Below are 25,913 nucleotides of genomic sequence, written 5' to 3' on the forward strand. Positions count from 1 at the left end.
AACTCCCTCCCCTTGGTCTAGCCCCCCACTTCTTTCCTCCCTGTATAGGATCAGAAAGCACAAAGTCTTTTTCTAATCTCCAGGAGAGCGAGTTTTCCTTCCTTGAAGGGGAGGCGCCTGTAGCACTCCAGCCCTAGATGTGTCATAGAAGTTAATCAACAGCTCTCCCCTCCAGGAGAAAGCTCTGATCTGCCCCTCCCTAGAGAGGATTTGTGGGACCAGTTGTTAAGATTAAAAACATTTTTTCCCACCTCTTTACACAAAATGCAAAAAAACATCTCTTAAATTTAATTAAGATGGTGCCTGGGTTTTCTGTTGTCTTTATAATTTTTAATTGCTTTGTTCTTTCTAATTGAAACTTATTCATGAATAGTAATAGGCCCATTTTACTTCGCTTTTTCAAAAGATTTATTAATTTTGTGAAAGAGAGGGAAAAACAGAGCACTGCTCTGTCACAGGTAGTACTAAAGATCGAACTCAGGACTGCATGTGTGCAAGGACAGAGCTCTAGCTATGGAGCTATCTCTCTAGCTGCTAATTTTTTTAATCTACAGTGAATATGTTCACTTAAGAAAGCACAGCTAGGGATTCGGGCTGTAGCGCAGCGGGTTAAGCGCAGGTGGCACAAAGCGCAAGGACCGGCATAAGGATCCCGGTTCAAACCCCGGCTCCCCACCTGCAGGGGAGTCGCTTCACAGGCGGTGAAGCAGGTCTGCAGGTGTCTTTCTCTCCTCCTCTCTGTCTTCCTCTCCTCTCTCCATTTCTCTCTGTCCTGTCCAACAACAACAACAATAATAACTACAACGATAAAACAAGGGCAACAAAAAGGGAATAAATAAATAAAAATAAATATTAAAAAAAAAAGAAAGCACAGCTAGGTAGTCGGGCGGTAGCACAGCGGGTTAAGTGCACGTGGCGCAAAGCGCAAGGACTGGCATAAGGATCCTGGTTCCAGCCCTCGGCTCCCCACCTGCAGGGGGGTCGCTTCACAGGCGGTAAAGCAGGTCTGCAGGTGTCTATCTTTCTCTCCCCTTCTGTGTCTCCCCTCCTCTCTCAATTCCTCTCTGTCCTATCCGGAAACAACAATAGCAATGACAACAATAATAATAACGACAACAACAATGGTGACAACAAAATGGGAAAAATGGCCTTCAGGAGCAGTGGATTCCTAGTGCAGGCACCGAGCCCCAGCGATAACCCTGGAAAGGAAAAGAAAAGAAAGGGAAAGAAAAGGCATAGCTAGTACTTGACAGATGGTTAATGTCAAAAGCCCAAGGCAAAAGCTTCTACTTAACCTCTGATTTGTTTGTGTATTAAGCTAGAGAAATGTCTTACTGTGCTAATCATTTGTAAACACATATCACCATCTACTTGCGCTGTTTTTCAAATTCCCTGACTCCTACCCCTGCCCCTTAGGTTTCTCTTCTATTCCAGTCCACAAAAGGCTGGGAAGCCAGGCAGATAGATGCAGCCAGAACAGCCTATGTGATAATCCTCATAAAGTTATTTTTCTCCATTAATGGTTTTCCTTGACAATTTTACTGCTCCATTTTAAGCTTCCCCTTTCCCTTGGGCATCTGGACAGATGTCTGTGATAAGTCTCATCCAATCCTACAGAACTGGTCCCTCAGAATCCAAACTGCTTCATTTTTAAAAAAGCTCATTCTCTCTCTCTCTCTCTCTCTCTCTCTCTCTGGAACATAATGCTTGAAAATACATTTAAACAGAAAGTAATAGAGCAGAGCTATAAAACTGATTTATTTAAGAGAATATCCTTATCCTTCTCCCAATGGACATTCATTTTGTATAAATATTCCTTGAGGGTGTATCTTCAGATTTACCCCCACCCCAAATCTTTGGTACTAATAGATACATTATATTCCATCCTTAGTCCCTCTACTTTGCTCCAGAAACTCCCTTCTGAAGCAAAAAGCATACACTGGAGGAACAGAACCATAGTGTGGGAAGCTCTAATTGGTAATAGCAATGCTCCCTAGTCACAGTTACTGGCTTTAGTAGATAGTCCATTAGCTCTTTTCTAGTCAGGGAAGGAAGGTGAAGAGATAGCTCACCTGATAGTGTGTCTTACTACATGGAAGCATCACAACACCTGGGGAAATGCCACAGATGGCAGAACAGTGCTTCAATCTCTATCTGTCTGTCTGTCTACCTATCTCTCTCTCTCTCTATCTAAATTTTTATTTTTAAGGAATGAAAAATCCCCATCTCTCCACCTGCAGGGGTGATGCTTCAAGAGCAGTGAAGCAGGTCTACAGGTGTTTTTTTTTTCATCTTCTTCTAACTGTTTCCCTCTCTTCTCTCAATTTTTCCCTGTCCTATCAAATAAAGTAGAAAGAATAAATTTTTTTTTAAAAAAGGAAAAAATGGCTGCTGGAAACCATAGTTTCATAGTGCTGGTATCGAGCCCCAGCAATAGCAATTTTTTAATTGGTGGCAATTAAAAAAATTTTTTAAATGAAAAAGTCAGCCCAGGAGTAGTGAAATCATGTATGTATGAGACCCCATCATCACAAAAAAAAAAAAAAAAAAAAAAAAAGACCAGACTAGTCAGGGAAGGAAAATTCTTAATTCATTTTTTTTTCTGGTTACTTAAAATGCACTTCTCTCCTCTGGACAACAGAAAAGTTATGAAAAGCTCTCTCTCTCTTCTTCCATACATAGATATTTCTTCTCTTTTCTTTTTTTTCTTTTTTATTTATAAAACAGAAATACTGACAAGACTAGAGGATGAGAGAGGTCCTCTTCTTTTCTTATTGCACTGCCAGAGAGCGAACGGAGTGGCCTCCATGATCCAATTCTTTTTCCATACCCTTGGAGAGAAATGTAAGAAATATACAGAGGGGAAAGAGGAAGAGAAAGGAGACAGACGAACAGAAAGGAGACAGGAGAAACACCAGAGTACTGTTCATTACCCTGGTGGTCTTCCATAGTGCCAATACATGGTACCTCATCAAATCCTGGGGCCCAAGCATAGGAAGACATGCACTCTACCTGCTGAGCTACAACATGGCACCTATTCTTTCTTTCTTTTCTTTTCTTTCCTTTCCTTTCATCTTTCTTTCTTTGACCAGAGCACCTCTCAACTCTGACTTCTGGTGGTGCTGGAGACTAGTAAGTCTCGTGCACTACCTCTATGCTATCGCTCTGGCTCCTTCTTTTTTTTCTTAGGTAAATGGGACCTGTACACTATAGATAAGTCACTTCCGGAAATACCCTCTCCTCCCTCTGCCACCTCCCTCCCCCTAAAGACTCAAAGACCAATGACTGTAATGTTCTCTTTATGTTGTATTGCTGTTTTGTTTTGTTGTGTAGTTTTCAAAGTAGATTCATAATCATCAGTTAATCCAGTCTTTCCTCTCTCTCTCTCTTTTTAACAGATGAGAAACCTAAGGTTCAGAAAAATTTAAATAAAGGACACCTTCAAAGTGATAAACTTTGTTAGTCCATTGTCAGACACCAGGATTTAAACAAACACTTGGTGTTTCTGATTTTTTTTTTAAAAAAAATTCAGTTCTTACACCCAGGTCCAGTGACGAAGCAATTACAGAAACGAGACCTTCCACCTTCTGCACCCCATAATGATCCTGGGTCCATACTCCCAGAGGGATTAAGAATAGGAAAGCTTCCAATGTAGGGGATGGGATACGGAACTCTCGTGGTGGGAACTGTGTGTAATTGTACTCCTTTTATCCTACGGTTTTGGTGATCATTATTAAATAAAGATTCATTTATTTAATAAATGAATAAAGATCTTGTAAATGGTATTACAGATCCAGTCATTTTCATTAATTTCTTGTTGGGAATCTTTTGTCAGTAATACTTACCAATGACTGTGCCTTTCTTAGTTTAGATCTGTCTTGCGCCTTATTTTTTTTATGTGACTGTCTGCTGAAATCTGGGGCCATTTCATGTCTTTTCCTTCTCCTGTAAAATGGAAAGCATTGTAAAAATTACAAGTGACCATTTAAAAACTTTGATTAGTTGCATAACTACTTGTTTAGTTTTTTTTTTTTTTGCACTACTAATCCACTGCTCCTGAAGGCTATTTTTTCCATTTTGTTGTTATTGTTGTTGCTGCTGAATAGGACAGAGAGAAATAAAGAGAGGAGGGGAGACAGAGAGGGGGAGAGAAAGATACCTTCAGACCTGCTTCACTGCCTGTAAAGTAACTCCCCTGCAGGTGGAGAGCCGGGGGCTCGAACTGGGATCCTTAACGTTGGTCCTTGAGCTTCATGCAATATGTGCTTAACCTGGTGCACTACAGCACACCCTACCCCCCTACACATACACTTGTTTAATTTTGTTGTTCTTTGACTTAAGGTTATCTTCCCCTAATCAGAAACAAGTTAAATATCTATTATTACAGAACTGGGTGAATAAATCCTGGAAAATCCACACAATGGAATGCTATGAAAAGTAAAAAGGCAGAATATTTCAGATACAATGGTATGCTGTCCTGTTATATGAAAAATGAAGATAAGTGTGTGTATATGCACGAGTGCATGCTCACACATGACAGAGAAATTGTCTATATATATATATATATATATATATATATATATATTTCTTTCTTTCTTTTTTTTGCCTCCAAGTTATCGCTGGGGCTCTGTGCCTGCACTACAAAAACACTGCTCCTGGAGGCCATCTTTTTTCCATTGTTGTTGCTGCTGCTGTTATTATTGGATAGGACAGAGAAACTGAGAGAGAAAGGGAAGACAGAGGGGGTAGATAAATACACCCACTTCACTGCTTGTGAAAAGACCCCCTGCAGGTGGGAAGCTGGGGGCTCAAACCGGGATTCTTGCACCTGTTCATTCAATTTGGTGCGCTACCACCAGGGCCCCTGTCTATATTTTTAAAAATGGAAAGTTTATATCTAACATTTTGAAAAATAGTTACCTATAAGTAGATTCCCATGTGATTCAATCAGAAACAAATAAGAATCTGGAGGAGCAGGATAAGAAGTTAGATTTCTCCAAATATATCTTATTTTGTGTGATTAACTTTGGAACCACTTAAATTTTTCTTAGCATTTTAAAATGCCATTGTGGTGAGGGTCAGACTTGAACCTGAGGAGCAAACCTGGCAAAGCAATGCACTATCCACTTGAGCTATTTCTCCAGCCCACAGAGGAATTATTTTATTGGAGACTAATTTGTCTGAATATTCAGTAGAATAAACCTTAAGAGCAAAAAAACAGGCAAAGAAATCTTAGACTGTTTTTAGTAATCTGACTGTATTCATATTAGTATTTGTTTCTAAAACTATTATGTTTGTTAGGAGAAAGCAGGGATTAGCAAACTGTAGTCCAGAGGTCAACTACAGTTCACTGCCTGCTTTCATAAATCATGTTTTCTTGGTGAAGACTCATACTTATTTTTCAAACTCTGTCTATGAATGTTTTCAGGCTATCATGACAGAACTGAGCAGTCCTACCAAGATGCATCCTACAAAGCTTAGTCTTTACTGTATAACACTTTCCAGAAAAAATCATCATAAAGCAATGAAAGTAGACAATGATTATCAATGACCATTACCATCATAAAAAAAAAAGAGATAACTGGATCCCAGTCCCCAGGCCCCAGCTCCCCACCTGCAGGGGAATCGTTTTATAGGTGGTGAAGCAGGTCTGCAGGTGTCTATCTTTCTCTCCCTCTCTCTGTCTTCCCTGCTCTCTCAATTTCTCTCTGTCCTCTCCAACAACAGCAATAACAACAATAATAATAATAACCACAACAATGATAAAAAAAAAACAACAAGGGCAATAAAAGGGGAAAAAATGGTCTCCAGGAGCAGTGGATATGTGGTGCAGGCACCGAGCCCCGGCAATAACTCTGGAGGCAAAAAAAAAAAGAAAGAGAGAGAGATAACAAGAAATGATATGTCTCATGACAGAAGTATGTACTCCGATAATTACATTCTCAAACGCCTAGATTTGACTAATGGTACAGCCTACTATAGCAGACAAAAGGACATGCTCAGCTGCATGTTGGAAGTAAAATCAGCAAAACCCAAAAGGTGAGAAGCTCTACAGGTCAAATGGCCTTATTTAAAAAAAAAAAAAAAAATTCCAAGAAGAAAAAGAAAGAAAACCTATGGATCAAAAACAAAACTCAAGTGACAAAAACTCAATGTGGGTAAAGTGCAATATGTAGGTCTTATTTGGAACATGAAACCAACAATTAAATTTATTATTGTTTTTTATGTGGCACAGGAGTCTGAACCCAGAGTCTTACAAGACACTACTAAGCAGCCACACTGGCTCCATCTTTTTTTTGGCCTCCAGGGTTATTGCTCGGGGTCTGTGCCTGCACTACGAATCCACTGCTCCTGGAGGCCATTTTTCCCCCTTTGTTGCCCTTGTTGTTTATCGTTGTTATTATTAGTATTGTTGCTATTATTGTCATTGTTGTTGGATAGGACAGAGAGAAATCGAGAGAGAAGGGGAAGACAGAGGGGGAGAGAAAGACACCTGCAGACCTGCTTCACCGCCTGTGAAGTGACCCCACACTCCCGCCCTCCCTGCAGGTGGGTAGCTGGGAGCTGAACCCAGATCCTTATGCTAGTCCTTGCGCTTTATGCCATGTGCGCTTAACCCACTGTGCTACTGCCCGCTCCTAGCCCCAACTTTTTTTCATTTCTTTCCTTTTTTTAAAGGGAGGGAAAGAGAGAAAGAAGAGGAAATGACAGAGAGGAGAGAGACCACAATACCATTCCACTATCCATAGAGCTCCCCTAGTGGTATCCAGGATGTTTCGATAATGCTGAGGTTTGAACCAAGGGCTTCACACACACCATAAGGCATGTGATCTACTAGATGAGTGATCTAATAGTCCCACAAACCAAAAACTTAAGGGTATCAACCACATAGGAAATAGTCAAGAAATCTTGAAAACAGATTTAATATTTGATTGATTATATTAAGAATCATTCATCGAGTTAGATGTGATATGGTTTTGTCTTGTGATTTTTAGAAGTCTCTCTTTTAAAGCTATGCATGAAAATGTGTACTGATGAATTAGTATGACATTTGGATTTATCTCAAAAATAACCTGGGAGAAGGGCAAAGTGAGGACTAAATGAAACCAGATTGGTCAAAAGCTGAAGCTCTTCTTGCTAGACAACAGCTACCAAATGTTCTAGTCTCTCACTGGAGTATTCAATTGAATTTCTATTATAAAAATTTCGTTTTAGAGCAAGGGAGGGGGGTAGATAGCATAATGGTTACTCATAGAAGGTCTTATGCCTGAGGTTCCAAAGTCCCAACTTCAACGCTTCCATACCACATAAGCCATAGCTGATAAATGCTGCTCTGGAAAAAAGAAAGGAAGGAAGGAAGGAAGGAAGGAAGGAAGGAAGGAAGGAAGGAAGGAAGGAAGGGAGGAAAGGACTTTCACTTTAAAAGGTTGTCATCCTTGCTGCTTAATTTCCAAAATTTTCTTTCAAGTTTTAATTTAAAAACATTTTTATTACAAATTGAAATAATCTGTATTATACAAATACTTCCCAGCTAAATAAAATGATATTATTTTGCTTATATATGTGCTTATATATGTGTCCTTCTAAATTTCTTTCTACCAAATACAATAGAAAGGAAAAAAAAGTTGTATTATTAAGTCATTACAGCTCTAAAATGCAAACAAATCATAATTAACAGGATAAACTGACCAATAACTATTTCTGTCCCCTCTCTCCTTTCCTCCTTTGATTCCCTCCTCACCTGTCTCCCTGTCTATCCCCAGCAACACCACCATAAGCCAGGGCTGAGCAGTACCCTGGCCTCCCCCGACCCTTTTCATTCTGTCTTCTCCCCACCCCCCAAATTAATAAATTAACTAAATATTTAAAGTAGACTAAACCAAAGGAAGTAAAGTAAACATAAGCTTCCCACCCTTGCCAGATTTGGTCAATAGGGTAACAGTTGTCCAGGTAATTGAAGCGAATGATATCTGTTGGGTGCTTGTCAGATGATCGCCAGGGTGGGAGTTCTTTCTCTGCTGGGTGATTCTTCTTTCTTAAAGAGGAGGAGGACCGGAAATCCAGTGAAGGGGAATTGTTTGTAACTGGTTGAACATCAGCAATCACAAAACCATTTTTTGGAGGTGTCTAGAAAAGAAAATTAATTAAAATCTCTGTCCTCAAGGCACCACAATAAAACATCAAAAAGACCAAGAATATTATCCATCCCCATAGTGGTGTTGACAGTGGTGATGGTGGCTTGAGCTTCTACCACCCAGGAACACGTGATGCTTCGGGAAGTTTTCATGCATTATTTTAATCTTCATGATTGCTATAAATGATATCACCTCTACTCTTGGTTTACAGAGCAGAAACTGAAGATAGGGTAAAGCTGCTAATTTGCCCTTTAGCTTGCTTTAACTTCAGAGACTGCAGTCCTCTGTCCTGCAGTGTACACATATCATCATCACCGTGTAGTTTTTCCATAACTGCAGTTAATGTACACATAAAAATATGCTATTCCCCATGAAACTACAGAGACCATTTCAAAACTGTAACACAGAGAGACAATTTCAAATCAAAAGACTTTTTTTTTTTTTGCTTTAATTTCCTAAATTGAGAGTCCTGTGTATGTGTGTTGTATTTGTAAGGTTTTTATGTGGCTGTGGCCTAAGGGAAGTGGGGAAGTAGTATTGGTATGCTGAGAAGCCATTAAAGGCTTAATTTTGTTCTCTTAGAGATTAGGGAAGCTTTACTGGGTAAATTGGTTTGCTTGAACTGTTTGTGAAAATATCAAGAAACTCTCCAGTTCCTCTAAGCACAATTAGCTAGTTCCTTGTCCTTGTTTTCACTGCTGTTTATATAGATTTCTATTACAGAATATCACTGAGGAATTAGTGTTATACTTACTTGTCTATCTATTGACCTGGACCAGGAGACTTGGCTCCTTGAAAGCCATGTTGGTTAATCACTTTTCACTCCTCTGCCCACACTCCTACCCCTCACTCCCCACTAAGTCAGGACTGTAGCTGCTGAATGCTGTTTCCTGCCTCTGGCTGAAGAGAGTCTAGCAAAGCCTTGAGAAAAGAAATCACAGCTACATTAAATTTCAAAATAACTTTCTATCACTGCAGTTTAATCTTTATTAATTTTAAACACTTTATAGAGGACATATTGATTTACATGATTATTTATTTTTGCAGTGTTGAGGCTTTGCACTTTGCATGACTGCATTTTGCTCGATTCTACCACTCGCAGGTTGGTTGTTTCTTTTTTCTTTTCTTTTCTTTTTTTTAGATTTTATTTATTTATTAATGAGAAAGATAGGAGAAAAAGAAAGAACCAGACATCACTCTGGTACATATGCTGCCAGGGATTGAACTCAGGACCTCATGCTTGAGAGTCTAATGCCTTAGCCACTGTGCCACCTCCCAGACTATGCAGGTTGGTTTCTTTCAATCTTTAAAAAAAAATAGATAGAGATAAAGAGAGGACTATAGAGAGAAAGAAGAAGACACATCACAGCCCTGCTTCAACATCCATGGCACTTCTCTGTAGTGTTGTGTGCTCCCATGCAATACAGGGGTTTGAGCATGGGCCATGTGCATGGTAAGGCATGCACTCTACAAGGTGAGTTCTTTCCTGGCACTTAAATTTTCTTTTTAAAAGAAACTCTTATGGAGCACACCAACTACTGATATCAGAAAGACTCATGTTATATTGGAACTGTAACAATACTAATAATTATGCATAGTTTATTACTATATTAAATGTAGATGAATTCTACTTTAAGACAATAAAACTAAACTTAAATGAGCAAGTTAGGAGTTGACTATCCATATTTCAAAAGAATTCTTCAGTCTTAAGAGGATTAACTGCTGCTTTTTCATAGGCTATGATACCCCTGTGGTTTTAAAAATCATTTACAATGTTAATTTACACTTTATATTTTGGGAACTCATCTATAGTACAAAAAGATGCACAATTCTGCATGTGGATAAATCATGCCAGAAAGAAGCAACCCATAAGAATTTCCTGTAAGTTGTCTAATTAACTGTGGCTCTAAGAATGTACATAAACATTGGTTATAACGCATAGTCAGCCACTAGAAAAAAATTATTCTTGCCTTATTTACTTTTTATGATGATGCTTTTACAGTATATGGTTTTTAGCTTTAAAAAAGAAGTTAATTATGCCATTCCATAATTACTGATTTATTGGAAAATCTTTTTACTTATTTACTCATTTTGTGTGTGTGGAATCAAGGCCTTGCACAAGTGCATTTCACCACTCCAGGCCTCCTTTTCATTGGAGGGGGGGAGAAAGAGAAAGAGATCCAGAAAAGGGGAGAGGAATCATAGTGCCAGAGCTTTCTCTAGTGCACAGAATCTCCAATATGGTGCTAGACTTGAACCTGGGCTGCACGCATGATAAGGTATATGTTCTACCTGGTGAGATATCTCTCCAAACCAACTTTTCTTATTTTTTGTTGCTGGGGCTTTGAATCTGTGTAATTCCAGTGCTCCTGGTGAGACATCTCTCTCTCTCTCTCTTTCTCCCACCCTATCTCACCCTCCTCTTACCTTCTCTTTCCCTTTCAATTACATATAATAAATAAAAAGAAACTGAGAGGGAGTCGGGCAGTTGCACAGTGGGTTAAGTGCACATGGTGCAAAGAGCAAGGACCAGCAGAAGGATCCCGGTTCGAGCCCCCGGCTTCCCACCTGCAGGGAAGTTGCTTCACGGGCGGTGAAGCAGGTCTGCAGGTGTCTGTCTTTCTCTCCCCCTCTCTGTCTTCCCCTCCCCTCTCCATTTCTCTCTGTCCTATCCAACATCGACATCAACAACAATAATAACTTCAACACTAAAACAACAAGGGCAACAAAAGGGAATAAATAAATAAATAAATTTCAAAAAAAAAAGAAAGAAAGAAACTGAGAAAAGAGAGACACTACAACATGCTCCACTGCTTGTAAAACTTTCCTTGTGGGAGTCGGGTTGTAGCGCAGCGGGTTAAGCGCAGGTGGCGCTAAGCACAAGGACCCGCATAAGGATCCTGGTTCAAGCCCTGGATCCCCACCTGCAGGGGAGTCACTTCACAAGCGGTGAAACAGGTCTGCAGGTGTCTATCTTTCTCTCCCTCTCTCTGTCTTCCCCCTCCCCTCTCCATTTCTCTCTGTCCTATCCAACAACAATGACAACAATAATAACTACAACAATAAAACAACAAGGGCAACAAAAGGGAATAAATAAAAAAAAATAAATATTAAAAAAAATTATTAAAAAAAAAAAACAACTTTCCTTGTACACAATGTCCCCATGTGGTGCCAGAGACTCAAATCCAGGTCTTCATGGCACTCAACTAGGTGAGCCATCTCCCAGCCCCTAACTTTTCTTTATAAATGATAGAACAATAAACTTCAGCTCAGCTAGTAGGGGCACAGGAAAATTGGATAACAGTAACATTTGATCACTCTGTGACTGGGAAGGTAATTAAGTGGGAAGCACTCACAATTTACAAGCCTCAGATGCTAGATTTGAACCTCCATCTCCAAGCACCACACATGTAAGAGTGGGTCAATGATTTAGACTTTCATCTAAAAAAGGTGTTTAGTTTTTCTTTTAATTATAACCAATAGGTAACAATAACTGCACATCAGCCAATGTATCCTGGTATCAGAACCCTCAGGTATCTGGGTCAGAGACAGACTTCCAGGAATTTGGGCAGCTTAAGAACCTTTCCAGTTTTGGGAAAGTCAGAGGAAAGCTCGCAACTCTGGCTACCTTAGAAAGGATCTCAAGTTCTTAGACGAGTTTGCAGCCTAGGAGGTTGTGCAGCATTAGAGCTCTGGACAAACAAGTATGAGGTCCTGAGTTTGATCCTCAGCCCCAAATATACCAGAGTGCTAGTCTGATCTTTCTCTTCCTGTCTCTCTCTCTCTCTCCTTCCACCTATCTCTTGTGAAATAAATAAATCTTTAAGAAAATGAAATGGAGAATCTTATATGTAATAAGTACAAAAAAATTTAAAGGAGAATTTCAAAGTCCTAATATACTTCCTTTTCTGTTTTTTTTTTTTTTTTTTTTTTTTTTTCCCTACCAGAGCCCAGCTCTGCTTTATGGTAGTGCTAGGGATTCTATCAGGGACTTGGTAGCCTCAAGCATGAATCTTTATGTATTAACCACTGCACATCTTCTCCAGTCCTCCCCTAGTATATCACCCCCCCTCTTTTTTTTTTTTTTTTTTGCTTGCTTGCTTGCTTGTTTGTTTTTGCCTCCAGGATTATTGCTGGGGCTCATGGTCTGCACCATGAATCAACTGCACGTGGCAGCTATTTTTTCCTTTTATTGCATAGGACAGAGAAGTTGAGAGAGGAGGGGGAGATAGAAAAAGAGACACTAGGGAGTCAGGCAGTAGTGCAGCAGGTTAAGCTCACGTGGCACCAAGTGGAAGGACCAGCGTCAGATTCCCAGTTCAAGCCCTCGATTTCCCACCTGCAGGGGAGTTGCTTCATAGGCGGTGAAGCAGGTCTGCAGGTGTCTATCTTTCTCTCTCCATGTCTTCCCCTCCTTTCTCCATTTCTCTCTGTCCTATCCAACAGCGACAACATCAACAACAACAACAATAAAGCAACAAAGGCAACAAAATGAAATAAATAAATATTTTTTAAAAAGAAAGAAAGAAAGAAAAAGAGACTACAGACCTGCTTCACCACTTGTAAAAGCGATCCTCCCTGTAGGTGGGGAGCCCGGGGCTCAAACCGGGATCCTAGAGCAGGTCATTGTATTATGTGCACTTAACCCAGTGTGTCACTGCTCTCCCCTCCCCCCAGTATATTTTCTTCAGGAGAATTCCCTTCCTATCTTCAAGTTTCACTATTTGGTCTTAGTTCCAGAACTTTTTTTTTTTTTTTGCTTTTTGTTTGTTTGTTTACACATTTACTGCTCTTTGCTTTAGATTTACCTTTGGCTTGGTAACATGAAGTTCTTTCACCATTTGAATATAGTGTTTCTTCCACACACCTTGCTCAAAGGGGGTTGGAGAGAACTTGATGCACCAGTTAAATCGTAAGCACTTGAGCATCCAGAGTTGATCCAGTTCAGTCAAGTTCTTCCAGTGCCAGCTCACCTGGAAAAACAGTGACAATAATAATAAGCCAGGAGATGGTTCATTAGGTAGAGTGTACCATGTACAAGGACTGAGGTTCAAGCCCTGGGGCCCACATGGGAGTGTCTGCACAGAATAGGCTTCAAAGGTGGTAAAGTAGTGCTATGGTGTCTCTCCTTTGTTTCTAAAGATTTTACTTATGGGGGGGGGGTGGCAGGCAGTGGCGTGCCAGATTAAACACACATCATACGAAGCTCAAGGACCTGAGCTCACAAAGATCCCAATTTGAGCCTCCACCACTCCACCTGCAGGGAGGTCACTTCATAAGTGGTAAGGTCTGCAGATGCCTCTCTGTCTCTCTCCTTCTCTATCCCCCTTCCCTCTCAATTTCTCTCTGTCCTATCCAATGATAAATGGCCTCCAGGAGTAGTGGATTCATTGTGCCAGCACCAAGCCCCAGCAACTGCCCTGGAGGTAATAAAAGAATTATTTATTTATTTATTTATTTGTTAGAGAGAAAGAACCAGACCTGTGTACATTGTACATGTCCTGCCAGGGATTCAACTTGAGACCTCCTGCTAGATAGTCCAATTCTTTCCACTGTGCTACCTCCCAGACATCTATCTCTGAATCTCTAGCTCTAGCTCTCTCTGCCTTTCACCTTGCATCTGGGGTGGGGAGGCTGCTGGGAGTAATAGAATCATTCAGGTACAAAGTGCCAGTGAAGCCTCGGTGGCAAGGATGAAGTAATAGGAAACAAAAAAATACTCAGTTTAAACTGGAAGGAATTATACTAAGAAAGTCAGTCAGGAGAAAGATGATATTGTATGATTTCATTTATGTGTGAGATATAAAGAAACAAATGCAGAGACAAAAAGCAGACCCTTGAATTCTGACTACAGAACTGAAGTTGGAGAGGGGGAGCAGGGAGTAGAGGGGTCCAGTGAACAGTGGTAGAGGGATATGAGGACTTCAATGATACAGGTGGGTGTGGTGCAGAAATATGCATTTGAAGAGGTGTGAACTTGTCCTGTAGAGTAAAAAAAACAGTGATGTGAACCACAATTTAAAAAAATAGAAGATATGAACAGATAAGTTTAATATTTTGAGATCTGCCTAGATTGACATATGGTACATACAGATTATAAGGCTAGCTATTCCAACTACTCAGCTATTTAAAATGGTGAATTCACCTTCTTTGCCCCATCTTGGATGGTACTTGAAGATATCATGTTAAGTGAGATAAGTCAGAAACAGAAGAATGAATATGGGATGATCTCACTCATAGAAGCTGAAAAACAAGATCAGAAAGGAAAACACTAAGCAGAATTTGGACTGGAGTTAGTTGTACTGCACCAAAGTAAAAGACTGGGATGGGGGTGGGGGAAGATTCAGATCCTGGAACATGATGGCAGAGGAGGACCTAGTGAGGTATTGTTATGTGGAAAAGAAGGAAATGTTATGCATGCACAAACTATTGTATTTTACTGTCAACTGTAAACCATTAATCCCCCAATAAAAAAAGTAAAAAAAAAAAAAAAGATTAGCTATTCCAAATAACATTTCCTTGAATAAACATGTTCACATTTGGTAAAACTTGAAAAATTCTTACTTTAATGAAAAACAATACCCAGCAAACAGAGATGACACTACTGACAGCATAGTAAAGTTGTTTTCTTTTGTTTTTTCCAACACATGGACAAAACAAAATTGGGAAATTCTTGCTGCTTTTCCAAAGCATGATTTTAATATCTGTGTAATAACTCATCAGATGGTCATATGAGTCCCTCTTGTTATGGGACATATAGAATGTTTTGCTAGTTTTACATTTATTTACTTATGATGTCTCATGGCTTTGTGTATTTCTTTTTGTCAACTACATGTCATTTCTGATCTTAAGATTGTTTTTATTTTATTTTTTCCCTTTTGTTGCCCTTGTTGTTTACCATTGTTGTTATTATTGTTATTGCTGTCAATGTTGGATAGGACAGAGAGAAATGGAGAGAGGAGAGGAAGACAGAGATGGGGAGAGAAAGATAAACACCCGCAGACCTCCTTCATCACCTGCGAAGAGACTCCCCTGCAGGTGGGGAGCCAGGGGTTCAAACTGGGATCCTTAGGCTCGTCCTTGAACTTCGCACCATGGGTGCTTATCCAGCTGTGCCACGATCCGCCTCCTGTTTTGTTTTTGTTTCTTTTAATTGCTACCATGGGTATCGCTGGGGCTTAATGCTGGCACAATGAATCCACTGCTCCTGGTGCCTCCCCCCCTTTTTCTGTATTATTTGACAGGACAGAGAGAGATTGAGAGGGGAGGAGAAGTAAAGAGGGAGAAAGATAAACAGACATCTACAAACCTGCTTTACCACTCATGAAACTTCCCCCCACACACACACAGGTGGGGAGCCAGGGGGTCTTTGCACATGGTGTGTGCTCAGCCATATGCACCACCACCCAGCCCCCAGGATATTAACGTATTTATTTATTTAACATGAATGACAGATGAAAGAGAGAGAGAAAGAGGTCAGGGCACCACTCTGATACATACAGTACCAGTGATCAAACCTGCTGCCTCATGCATGCAAGTTATTCCTGTGCCTCTACCAGCTGAGTTATCTCCCCAATGGCCATTTGTAAAATTAGTAACTCTATGAAACAACTCAACAAGTACCAGTTTCTTAAGATAATTTTAAAAAAATATTTATTTTCCCTTTTGTTGCTCGTTTTATTGTTGTTATTGATGTCGTCGTTGCTGGATAGGACAAAGAGAAATGGGGAGAGGAGGGGAAGACAGAGAGGGGGAGAGAAAGACACCTGCAGACCTGCTTCACCGCCTGTGAAGGTGACTACCCTGCAGGTGGGGAGCCGGGAACTCCAACCCGGATCCTTGCGCCAGTTCTTGCGCTTTGCGCCACGTGCACTGTTAGCGCCACGAGCACTTAACCAGCTGCGCTACTGCCCGACTCCCAATCTTAAGATAATTTAACAGCACTTTGATACACTGTGGAGGCTCTTGTGAGAACATGTTCAGTTCCTTTCTTGAGGCCTGTAAACACCTGCCTACTCAGCACTCATTAAGTCTCACTTTCTTTTGTCCCTATTTCATTGGTATCTTGTTATATGATTTATAGTTTCTGAATGGTCTGCATGATTCACTTTAGGATTTCTATTTTATTATCATGCAATATAAGACCATCCTGCTAATGAACTCCTTCTTATATTCTTTTTTTTTTTTTTTTTTTGCCACCAGGGTTAGAGGTTGATGATTGGATGATGCTGCCACTGCTCTTGGCAGCCATTTTTTCTGTCCCTTTTTCTTTCTTTCTCTTATAGAGACAGGGAGAGAGAATAGGGAGAGAGAAGGGGAGGAGTGAAAGATAAAGACACTTTCAGGGTTATTTCACTGCTTGTGAAGCTTCCCTCTGCATTTGGGATCTGGGGCTTGAACCCAGGTCCTCAAATCTGGTGATACGTATGCTATGTTAACCACTACTAGGTTCCTAAGTCATTTCATGTTTTCTTTTCTTTCTTTCTTTCCTTTTTTTTTTTAGTGATTTAATGTTGATTTACAAAATTATAAGAAAACAACGGTATAATCCCATACCTTTTCCACACTAGTGTTCTGTGTCCCCAATCCCTCCATTAGAAACTGCATTAGTGGGAGTCGGGCAGTAGCGCAGCAGGTTAAGCGCAAGTGGCACAAAGCGCAAGGACTGGCGTCCTGGTTCAAGCCCCCCCCCCCCCCCCACCTACAGGGGAGGCGCTTCACAGGCAGTGAAGCAGGTCTGCAGGTGTTTATCTTTCTCTCCCCCTCTCTATCTTCCCCTCCTCTCTCAGTTTCTCTCTGTCCTATCTAACAATGATGACATCAATAATAACTACAACAATAAAAAAAGGGCAACAAAAGGGAAAGTAAATATAAAAAAAAAATTTTTTAAGAAATTACATCAGTACTTATAAGATCAGTGATATATGGGTTGACTATTATTTCTATAACTATCTATCTATTTATATATATTTGCCCATTTTTTCTATGGTCCTGCCTTCTCTTTCTAAGTCACACCTATTATGTTTGAGTGTCTTTTCCTTTTTTTACCCTCTTCTTGCTCTAGGTCATGAACTGGAGTGCAGAACCATTTCTATTTTTCTTTCTTTCTTTCTTCCTCTCTTATTTATTTATTTATTTTTGCCTCCAGGGTTATTGCTGAGGCTCAGTGCCTGCACTATAAATCCACTGCTCCTATGGCTATTTTTATTTATTTATTTATTTATTTATGGATAGTACAGAGAGAAGTTGAGAGGGGAGGGGAAGGTAGAGGGGGAGAGAAAGGTAGACAGCTGCAGAAACCTGCCTCATTGCTTGTGAAGCGACCCCTCCTGCAGATGGGGAACCGGAGGCTCCAACCGAGATCCTTCCACTGGTCCTTGCCTTCATGCTATGTGCACTTAACCCGGTGTGCTACCACCTGGCCCCCCAGAACCACTTCTTATATGTGTAATTGTTTTCCTATCTAGCTAATACTTATTGTGGGTACTAATAGCATCTGAAATTTTTTCTCCCTAGATATAGTTAACACAAAAGAGATAGTGTTTAATTCAAACTATACAGAATAAGGAGTCATGCAGTGGTGCACTTGGTTGAGTGCACACATTAGAGTGCACAAGAATCCAGGTTCAAGTCCTTGGTCCCCATCTGTAAGGAGGAAGTTTCATGAGCAGTGGAGCAGTGTTGCCAGTGTCTGTATGTCTGTCTGTCTAGCTAGCTCCCCCTTCCCTCTCAATTTCTCTGTTTATATGCAAAATTAATTAAGTTTAAAAAATGGACCTAAAAATTGGAGTAAGCCTATTGATGATCTCATCTATCCATTGATCTTACGTATATGCTTCCCCTCCTTAAATTACCCAGATTTCAGAGTTTTTTATAGGACATTTTTATAAATTGTTGTACTGTACTTTCTAACCTTTACCTGTGCACACCGGCAAAGGCTTCGGGGGTCCAAGAAAGAAAAGATGTATAAAGATAACACCCTTGGGAGCTTGGTGGTAAAATCCAGAGCTTCTGCGGGAATTTTTTCCTGAAGCTTTTGACAGCAGAACTTTTGCTGTGACAGGGAGCAGCGTTCTAACAGGCCTGCCAGGATTCTTTTCCTTTGAGAGTCTGTCCATTTGTCAAACTGTAAAAACAAAACAAAATAAGCTCTAGCTTTAGTCTGAATCCTGAGATTCATTATTCGATATGACTGTAACTCCAAGAAATTAAAAAGCAATCTGAAATACTTAATAGTAAGAAATCTGCTAAGGAAACTAGTATTTCACCAAGATATGAGTGTGGCATTATAAATTAAGGAGGGAGGGGCTTTGAAGTAAAATAATTGAAAGCCTTATTTTGAACAGTCTAATATTTCTACTACTCAGAAGGAATAAATAACTCACTCCCAGGTCCATGCAAATAGCCATCTTCAGCTTCTATTTTCTCATTTCTTATTAAGAATAAGTATATCTGGGAGTCGGGCGGTAGCGCAGTGGGTTAAGCACATGGCGCAGAGCGCAAGTACCGGTGTAAGGATCCCGGTTCGAGCCCCTGGCTCCCCACCTGCAGGGGAGTCACTTCACAGGTAATGAAGCAGGTCTGCAGGTGTCTGTCTTTCTCTCCCCCCTCTGTCTTCCTCTCCTCTCTCCATTTCTCTCTGAATTATCCAACAATAATAACTACAACAATAAAAAAAAAGGGGCAACAAAAGGGAATAAGTAAATTAAAAAAAAAAGAAGTATATCCACATTGTAGAGTTGTTGTGAGAACTAAATATAATTTATGAATAAAATTCCTATTAGAGTCCATGACTCATTGTAGACATGGCAGCTATTACTATAGGATATATTGATACTAAAAATAATAAGCATGTGGGTTAAATCAGTGTAAAAAGGATAAATGTGCAAACAAATTAAAAAGCGTGAAATGGCTATGGTGGTATATAGACAAGGATGAGAAGTACACGTGGAATAACTAAGGCCAGTTCATCAATTTTTATGCTCACCGCCAAGAGAATGGACTCAGAATAAAGACTGATTTAAAATGCAGATAATAAGAACATTAGGATTATAAAATGCTGGAGAAATCTATAAAAGTAAACATCAAAACATTTTCCTCTCAAGATGAAAAAGATAACTGGCTCTTTATTTCTTTCCCAGATTACAATGGTCAGAGGTAATTTATATTTGGCTTTGATAGGTGTTCTTTGCCTCAAGGAATTTTCCTTTGTAATTGTGTTTGTTTAGACTAATAGAACTGAATTTGCATTCTTTGAACTCCTACCAAGTGAAGGTGCCTAGATGACTCAGAATAATGCAAGAATACTTCACAGTGGGGAAAATCCCTTTAGAATTTAAAAGGTGCTAAAAATAATGCAGAAAAGTAAATAATCCATGGAAAAGTTAACCACATAGTAATTTAATAAGCTCCAATTTCTATGGCATAAGCTTTCAGTTAAAAATGTCCACTGTGGGAGCTGGAAGGTGGTGTAGTGGGTTAAGCGCACGTGGCCCATAGCTCACGGAACGGCATCAGGGTCCGGGTTCGAGCCCCCGGCTTCCCACCTGCAGGAGGTTTGCTTCACAGGTAGTGAAGTAGGTCTGCAGGTGTCTTTCTCTCCCCCTCTCTGTCTTCTCCTCCTCTCTCTGTCCTATCCAACAATGACGACAGCAGTAACAACAATAATAATAACCACAACAATGATAAATAACAAGAGTAACAAAAGGGAAAAAGCAGCCTCCAGGAGCTGTGGATTCGTGGTGCAGGCACTAAGCCTCAGCAATAACGCTGGAGGGAAAAAAAAAAAAAAGTTCACTGCATAGCAGTTAGAGACACACTATGTGAGCCTGGGGATCATCCATCATTACTCCTCTTTGTGATATGATATGAAATGTCATTTGGGGGTTGGGTAGACTACATAATGGTTTTCCAAAACATCTTTCATGCCTATAGTTCTATGTTCCTAGATTCAATCCCAGCAACCTGGTAAACCAGAGCTGAGCTGTGCCTGGGTTAAAAACAAAAAGAAAAAAAATATATCACTTGGGGCACGAAAAAGAATACAAAAATGTCTATTGAAACTTTTTTTTTAATTATAAACAACCAAAATGGTGTCAATAGTAAACAGAGTAAATAGATCATGGTGTATTCATCCTATCATGAACAAGTAAGAAAACAATGTGCTCTGGAGTTATGGGACATTTATGGCTGCATTTTGTTTATTTTTAACTGCTGCATAGTATCCCATGAACTTTTTATTTTCTAATTTATTAACTGTTTTCATAATTATGGATTTCTGTATACGGATATAGGAGTCAGACTGAATTGTGGTTATTTCTGGAGAATGAGGGGAGAGTTGATGGGAAAGAGTGGCTAAAGAAAACTGTCCCAGGGGCCAGGCGGTGGTACACCTGGCTGAGTGTACATATTACAGTGCGCAAGGACCCAGGTTCAAGCCCTGTCCCCACCTGCAGGGGGAAAGCTTCACAAACGATGGAGTAGGGCTGCAGGTGTCTATCTCCCTCTCAATTGCTTTCTGTTTCTTTTTTTTTTTTTTTTTTTTTGCTTTTTTTTTTTTTTTGCTTTCTGTTTCTATCCATTAATAAAAATAAGTAAAGCTACTCTAAAAAAAAGAAGAAGAAGAAGAAGAAGAAGAAGAAGAAGAAGAAGAAGAAGAAGAAGAAGAAGAAGAAGAAAGGAAGGAAGGAAGGAAGGAAAGGAAGCAAGCAAGCAAAAAAATTGTCCTGTTGGGGGCCGTGGTGGCCAGGTTATGCATGCACAGCACTAAGCACAAGTACCTGTGCAAGGATCCTGGTTTGAGCCACCAGCTCTTCAGCTGCAGGGTGGTCACTTCACAAGTGGTGAAGCAGGTCTGTGGCAGGTGTCTATTTTTCTCCCTCTCTATCTTCCCCTCTCCTCTCAATTTCTCTCTGTCCTATAAAAAAACAACAAGGCCACAGGAGCAGTGGATTGGTAGCACAGGTACCAAGCCCCAGTGATAACCCTAGAGGTAAAAAAGAAAGAAAATAGTCCTGCTTAATTCTACAGTACCTGCTTATTTGAAACTTTAAAAGCAAGTATTCATACTTTCTTTGTGAAATTTAGACTTTGATAATTAGACTCTGGAACTCAACCTGGTTAAGATATTAGAACGAATAAGCGAAAATTCACAAGCCTCTCTCTCTCTCTCTTTTTTTTTTTAACCTTTTTAGCTTGCTTATTACACCTTGTGACACCTCCTTTGCCAATCAGTGTAAGCTTTTTGTTTGAAGAGACAGAGAAAGATGGAGAGACAGACAGAGTGACTACAACACTGAAGCTTTTTTCAATGCAGTGGAGGCAAGGCTTGAACCTAGGCTGCATACATGGCTAAGCAAGTGACAAACAGATAGAGTCTTTTCAACTAAAACATTTATGGTGTTTGTCAGTTTGGAGTCCATTGCCTTTTCTAGCCAGTATTGAAAGGTAGAGAAGATTTTAGGGAAAAAGAGATTAAGTAGCTGTATAAAGCAGTAAAATAAAAGACTTTTTCAGTTTTTCTTAATTATTTTGTCTACTCCCATAAAAAAAAAAGCATCAGAAAAGACCATGTGCAAAAATGAATAAATGTGAATAAAGGGGCCAAGAGGTGGCACATCTGGTTAAGTGCACACTAGGTTCAAGCCCCTAATCCCCACCTACATGGGGAAAGCTTCACAAGTGGTGAAGCACGGCTGCAGGTGTCTCTCTGTCTCTCTCCCTCTGTATCTTCCCTCCCCTCCCCATTTCTCTCTGCCTCTATCCAATAATAAATTAAAAAATGAACAAAAAATAATATTCTATGGTCAAATACAAAATACTTTAGATTGCATATCACTGAAAAGGTTTCACAGTACCTCTTACCTCTTGCTGCCCATATTGTTATTTTAAAATGATTCTACTTCTTATACTAGAATGAGCTTTAAAACCTATACTTGATTGCTATGATTAAAAGCCCAAGTAATGCTAAGTTAAAAAAAAAAAGTATTAAAAAAAAAAAAAAGTATTATGGGGGGGTCGGGTGGTAGTGCAGCAGGTTAAGCACACATGGCGCGAAGCGCAAAGACTGACATAAGGATCTCGGTTCGAGCCCCCTGCTCCCCACCTGCAGCAAAGGGAGTCACTTCACAAGTGGTGAAGCAGGTCTGCAGGTGTCTATCTCTCTCTCTCTCTTCCCTCCTCTCTTTTCCTCTCTATCCTATCAAAAAAAAAAAAAAAGAAATAAAAAAATTGGCCACAGGAGCAGTGGATTCATAGTGTAGGCACTGAGCCCCAGTGATAAACATGGAGGCAAAAAGAAAAAAGAAAATATATGGCCATGCAAAAACCTGGACACAAATGATGTTAACAACATTATTCATATTAGTTAGGGGGGGGGATAGAGTCGCTTCACAGGCGGTGAAGCAGATCTGCAGATGTCTATCTTTCCTCCTCTCTTATCTTCCCCTCCCCTCTCAACTTCTTTCCGTCCTATTCAATAAATAAATAAATAAATAAATAAATAAATAATAGCCTCCAGGAGCAGTGGATTCATAGTGCTGGCACCAAGCCCCAGCGGCAACCCTGAAAGCAAAAAAAAAGAAAGAAATACTGGTTCATCTTCTCAGGAAATGAGCAAGCATTATCTCCACTCCCAACTGAATTCTTTGTGTCCTACAATATGACTTACTATAGAAAAAAGTATTATTTAAAAGATTACCCATTTTTCAAGCAGAGCTCTTCTTTCTTCAAATACCTACAGTAAATAAAAAAGAATGAAAAGATTTCATATTTATGGTTCAAAATACCTATTACAAGAAAAAAGTCATTAGCTGCCAGGGAAATTGTTCAGTGGGTATCTCTATCTCTACTTCTCTATTTTTCATAACTAACTAATTTTTTTAAAGAGGGATATCATTAAAGTATCAATGAATAAATATTGTGGCCTGGGAGGTTTTACATGGGGTAAAACAAAGGACTCTCAAGCATTAAGTCCCAAGTGTGATCCCTGGCACCATACGTGCCAGACTGACGTTCTGGTTCTCTCTTTCTCATAAGTAAATCTTTTAAAAGTAAGTAGATATTGAAAGTCTAATACTGCCTTGGAGCTGGTATATTGGATACAGCTGGGCTCTCAAGCATAAGGTCTTGAGTATGATCCCCTACATTGCATATGCCAAAGTGATGCTCAGTTCTGGATCTCTCCCCTTTTATGGTATAGTTCTCTCTACCCTCTCTTTCATTAGTAAATAAATATTTTTTAAAATATTGACAGTTTTTTCATTATAGTAACTGAGTAAAAAGGATATTTTCACTCCTAAGGAGATACTTTATTTTTAAATAGACAAGGTTTCTTTTCCTCCATGTGGAATAATGCATCTTAATGATGTAATTTTCAGGGAGTTGGGCCGTAGCACAGCAGGTTAAGTGCATGTGGTGCAAAGTGCAAGGACTCGTGTAAGGATCTTGGTTCGAGCCCCTGGTTTCCCACTTGCAGAGGAGTCACTTCACAGGCAGTGAAGCAGGTCTGCAGGTGTCTGTCTTTCTCTCCCCCTCTCTGTCTTCCCCTTCTCTCTCCATTTCTCTCTGTCCTATCCAACATCATCAACAACAACAACAATAACTACAATAACAATAAAAACAACAAGGGCAACAAAAGGGAAAGTAAATAAATAAATATTTTAAAAAATTAAAAATAAAAAAAGATGTAATTTTAGGGGGTCGGCAGTAGAGCATCAGGTTAAGTGCATGTGGTTTGAGCCCCTGGCTCCCCACCTGTGTGTGTGGGGGGGGGTTTTTCACGGGCAGTGAAGCAGGTCTGCAGGTGTCTGTCTTTCTCTCCCCCCCCCCCGCCTCCCCTCCTCTCTTGGTTTCTCTCTGTCCTATCCAACAGCAACAACAACAATAATAATAATGACGACAACAACAAGGGTAACTACAAGGACAACAAAATGGGAAAAAAATGGCCTCCAGGAGCAGTGGATTCAAAGTGTAGGCACCGAGCCCCAGCAATAACCCTGAGGGCAAAAAAAAAAAAAATGGAAGTAATTTTTATTGAGGGTCAGGCAGTGGCACACCAGGTTAAGAGCATATAGTACCATGAACAAAGACCTGTTCAAAGAACAGGGTTCAAGCAACCGCTCCCTGCCTGCACTGGGGATGCTTCAGGAGCAATGAAGCAGCTCTACAGGTATCTTTCTCTCTCCCTCTCTATCTCTCCTCCCCTCTCACTTTCTCTCTGTTCTATCTAATAAAATAGGAAAAGGAAAAATAAAAAAAAAAAGATCACCAGGAGTGATGGATTCCTAATGCTGGTGCCAAACCCCAGCAATATCCCTGGAGGAATTAAAAAAAAAAGAAAAAAGAGAAGAAAAAAGAAAGTAATGACTTTTATTTATTACTTTAAAGATTTATCACTTTTTTCAACTTTATTTATTTATTTTCCCTTTTGTTGCCCTTGTTCTCTATTGTTATTGTAGTTATTATTGTTGTTGTTATTGATGTCATCGTTGTTGGATAGGACAGAGAGAAATGAAGAGAGGAGGGGAAGACAGAGAGGGGGAGAGAAAGACAGACACCTGCAGACCTGCTTCACCGCCTGTGAAGCAACTCCCCTGCAGGTGGGGAGCCAGGAGCTCGAACCGGGATCCTTACTCTGATCCTTGTGTTCTGTGCCATGTGCGCTTAACCCACTGCACCACCACCCGACTCCCAAGATTTATGACTTTTTATGAAAGAGAGAAGAGGACAGGAGGAATACACAGAGAGAAGATCAGAGGACTGCTCAGTTCTGGCATAAGATACCATCAGGGATTGAACCTGTAGCCTCAGGGGTCTCAGGGAATGCGAGTCAGTGCTCTAACAGGGTGAGATATCTACTTAACCTCAGTAAAAAAAAAAAAAAAAAATTGTTTTGTTTTGTTTTGTTGCCACAAAGATTATTACTGGAGCTCAATGCCTATATGACTCTACCATTTCCAGCAGCCTTTTATTTCTTTCCTCTAGATAAAGGGTGATAGTCAGAGATATTGAAGGAGAAAGAGAAGAGGGGGTAAGTACCACAGCAGTGCTCCATCAGTCATGAAGCTTCTCCTCTTACAAGCACTCTTAAGTGTTTGCCTGGAGCTCAAACCTGGGTCCTTGCACATGAGAATATGTGTGTTCTACTGGGTAAGCCACAGCCTGCACCCCCAACCCAAGAATAATATTTAAAGGCAATAAATAATAATTAAATGATGAGTGAAATAAATTTTATAATAAGAAATAAAATTTCTTAAAAAAAACTTGCAAGTTAGAGATCCTGTCCCCCAAACAAATCAATAGTATGAGAACTTGTGACATCTATGAATGAGCAACTGCTCTTATAGTTCAGTGTGCAGGTGTATCAGTGAATATACCTGTTTACAAGATTAGAGTTTTAGGGGCCAGGCGGTGGTGCACCGGCTGAGCACACATGTTATAAGATTAGAGTTTTGTGTATGTACGCTTCTGCACTTCCTATTTAGCATTCTGTATTTGTTATATATTATTTAGGATAAAACCCATGCCATTCCTTTTTACATTTCCAGGGTAGAGTGCTATGTATTGCATATCACACTTTATCACATCTACTGGGCTGAATCAAGGCAATTATAAAAGTGAATATCCTTATGGGTGTGGTGGTACAATGTGGATGTATTTATAATTGCTGTAGAGGTGTTTTCCTGAGCATCAGTCATGTGTGTATTTGAATGAATGAGGAAAGCAAGACTAATATGAAAATATCTGGCAGAGGAGGGGTTCTGGAAAAGAGGCAGAAAA

At 40.0% G+C, this 25,913-nt stretch overlaps 1 protein-coding gene across 4 annotated transcripts in view; it reads right to left on the minus strand.

Annotated features, from left to right (window-relative positions):
- The window catches only part of FBXO16 (F-box protein 16), a 63,446-nt gene that overhangs the window by 26,318 nt on the left and 11,215 nt on the right, over positions 1–25,913 (minus strand). For 3 of the 4 annotated variants that reach the window (XM_060184899.1, XM_016185609.2, XM_060184898.1), the window contains exons 3-7: positions 22,834–22,869; positions 18,055–18,261; positions 12,944–13,108; positions 7,913–8,127; positions 3,846–3,945 (exon numbers count right to left, since the gene is read on the minus strand). In XM_060184899.1, coding sequence (XP_060040882.1) covers positions 3,846–3,945; positions 7,913–8,127; positions 12,944–13,108; positions 18,055–18,261; positions 22,834–22,869 — 723 coding nt within the window. Of the gene's footprint in view, positions 1–2,567; positions 2,832–3,845; positions 3,946–7,912; positions 8,128–12,943; positions 13,109–18,054; positions 18,262–22,833; positions 22,870–25,913 lie in introns of those variants that run through there. The other variant, XM_060184900.1, reaches the window with a different exon arrangement.

This window comes from Erinaceus europaeus, chromosome 2 (assembly GCF_950295315.1).
Source record: "Erinaceus europaeus chromosome 2, mEriEur2.1, whole genome shotgun sequence".
Lineage (NCBI taxonomy): Eukaryota > Metazoa > Chordata > Mammalia > Eulipotyphla > Erinaceidae > Erinaceus > Erinaceus europaeus.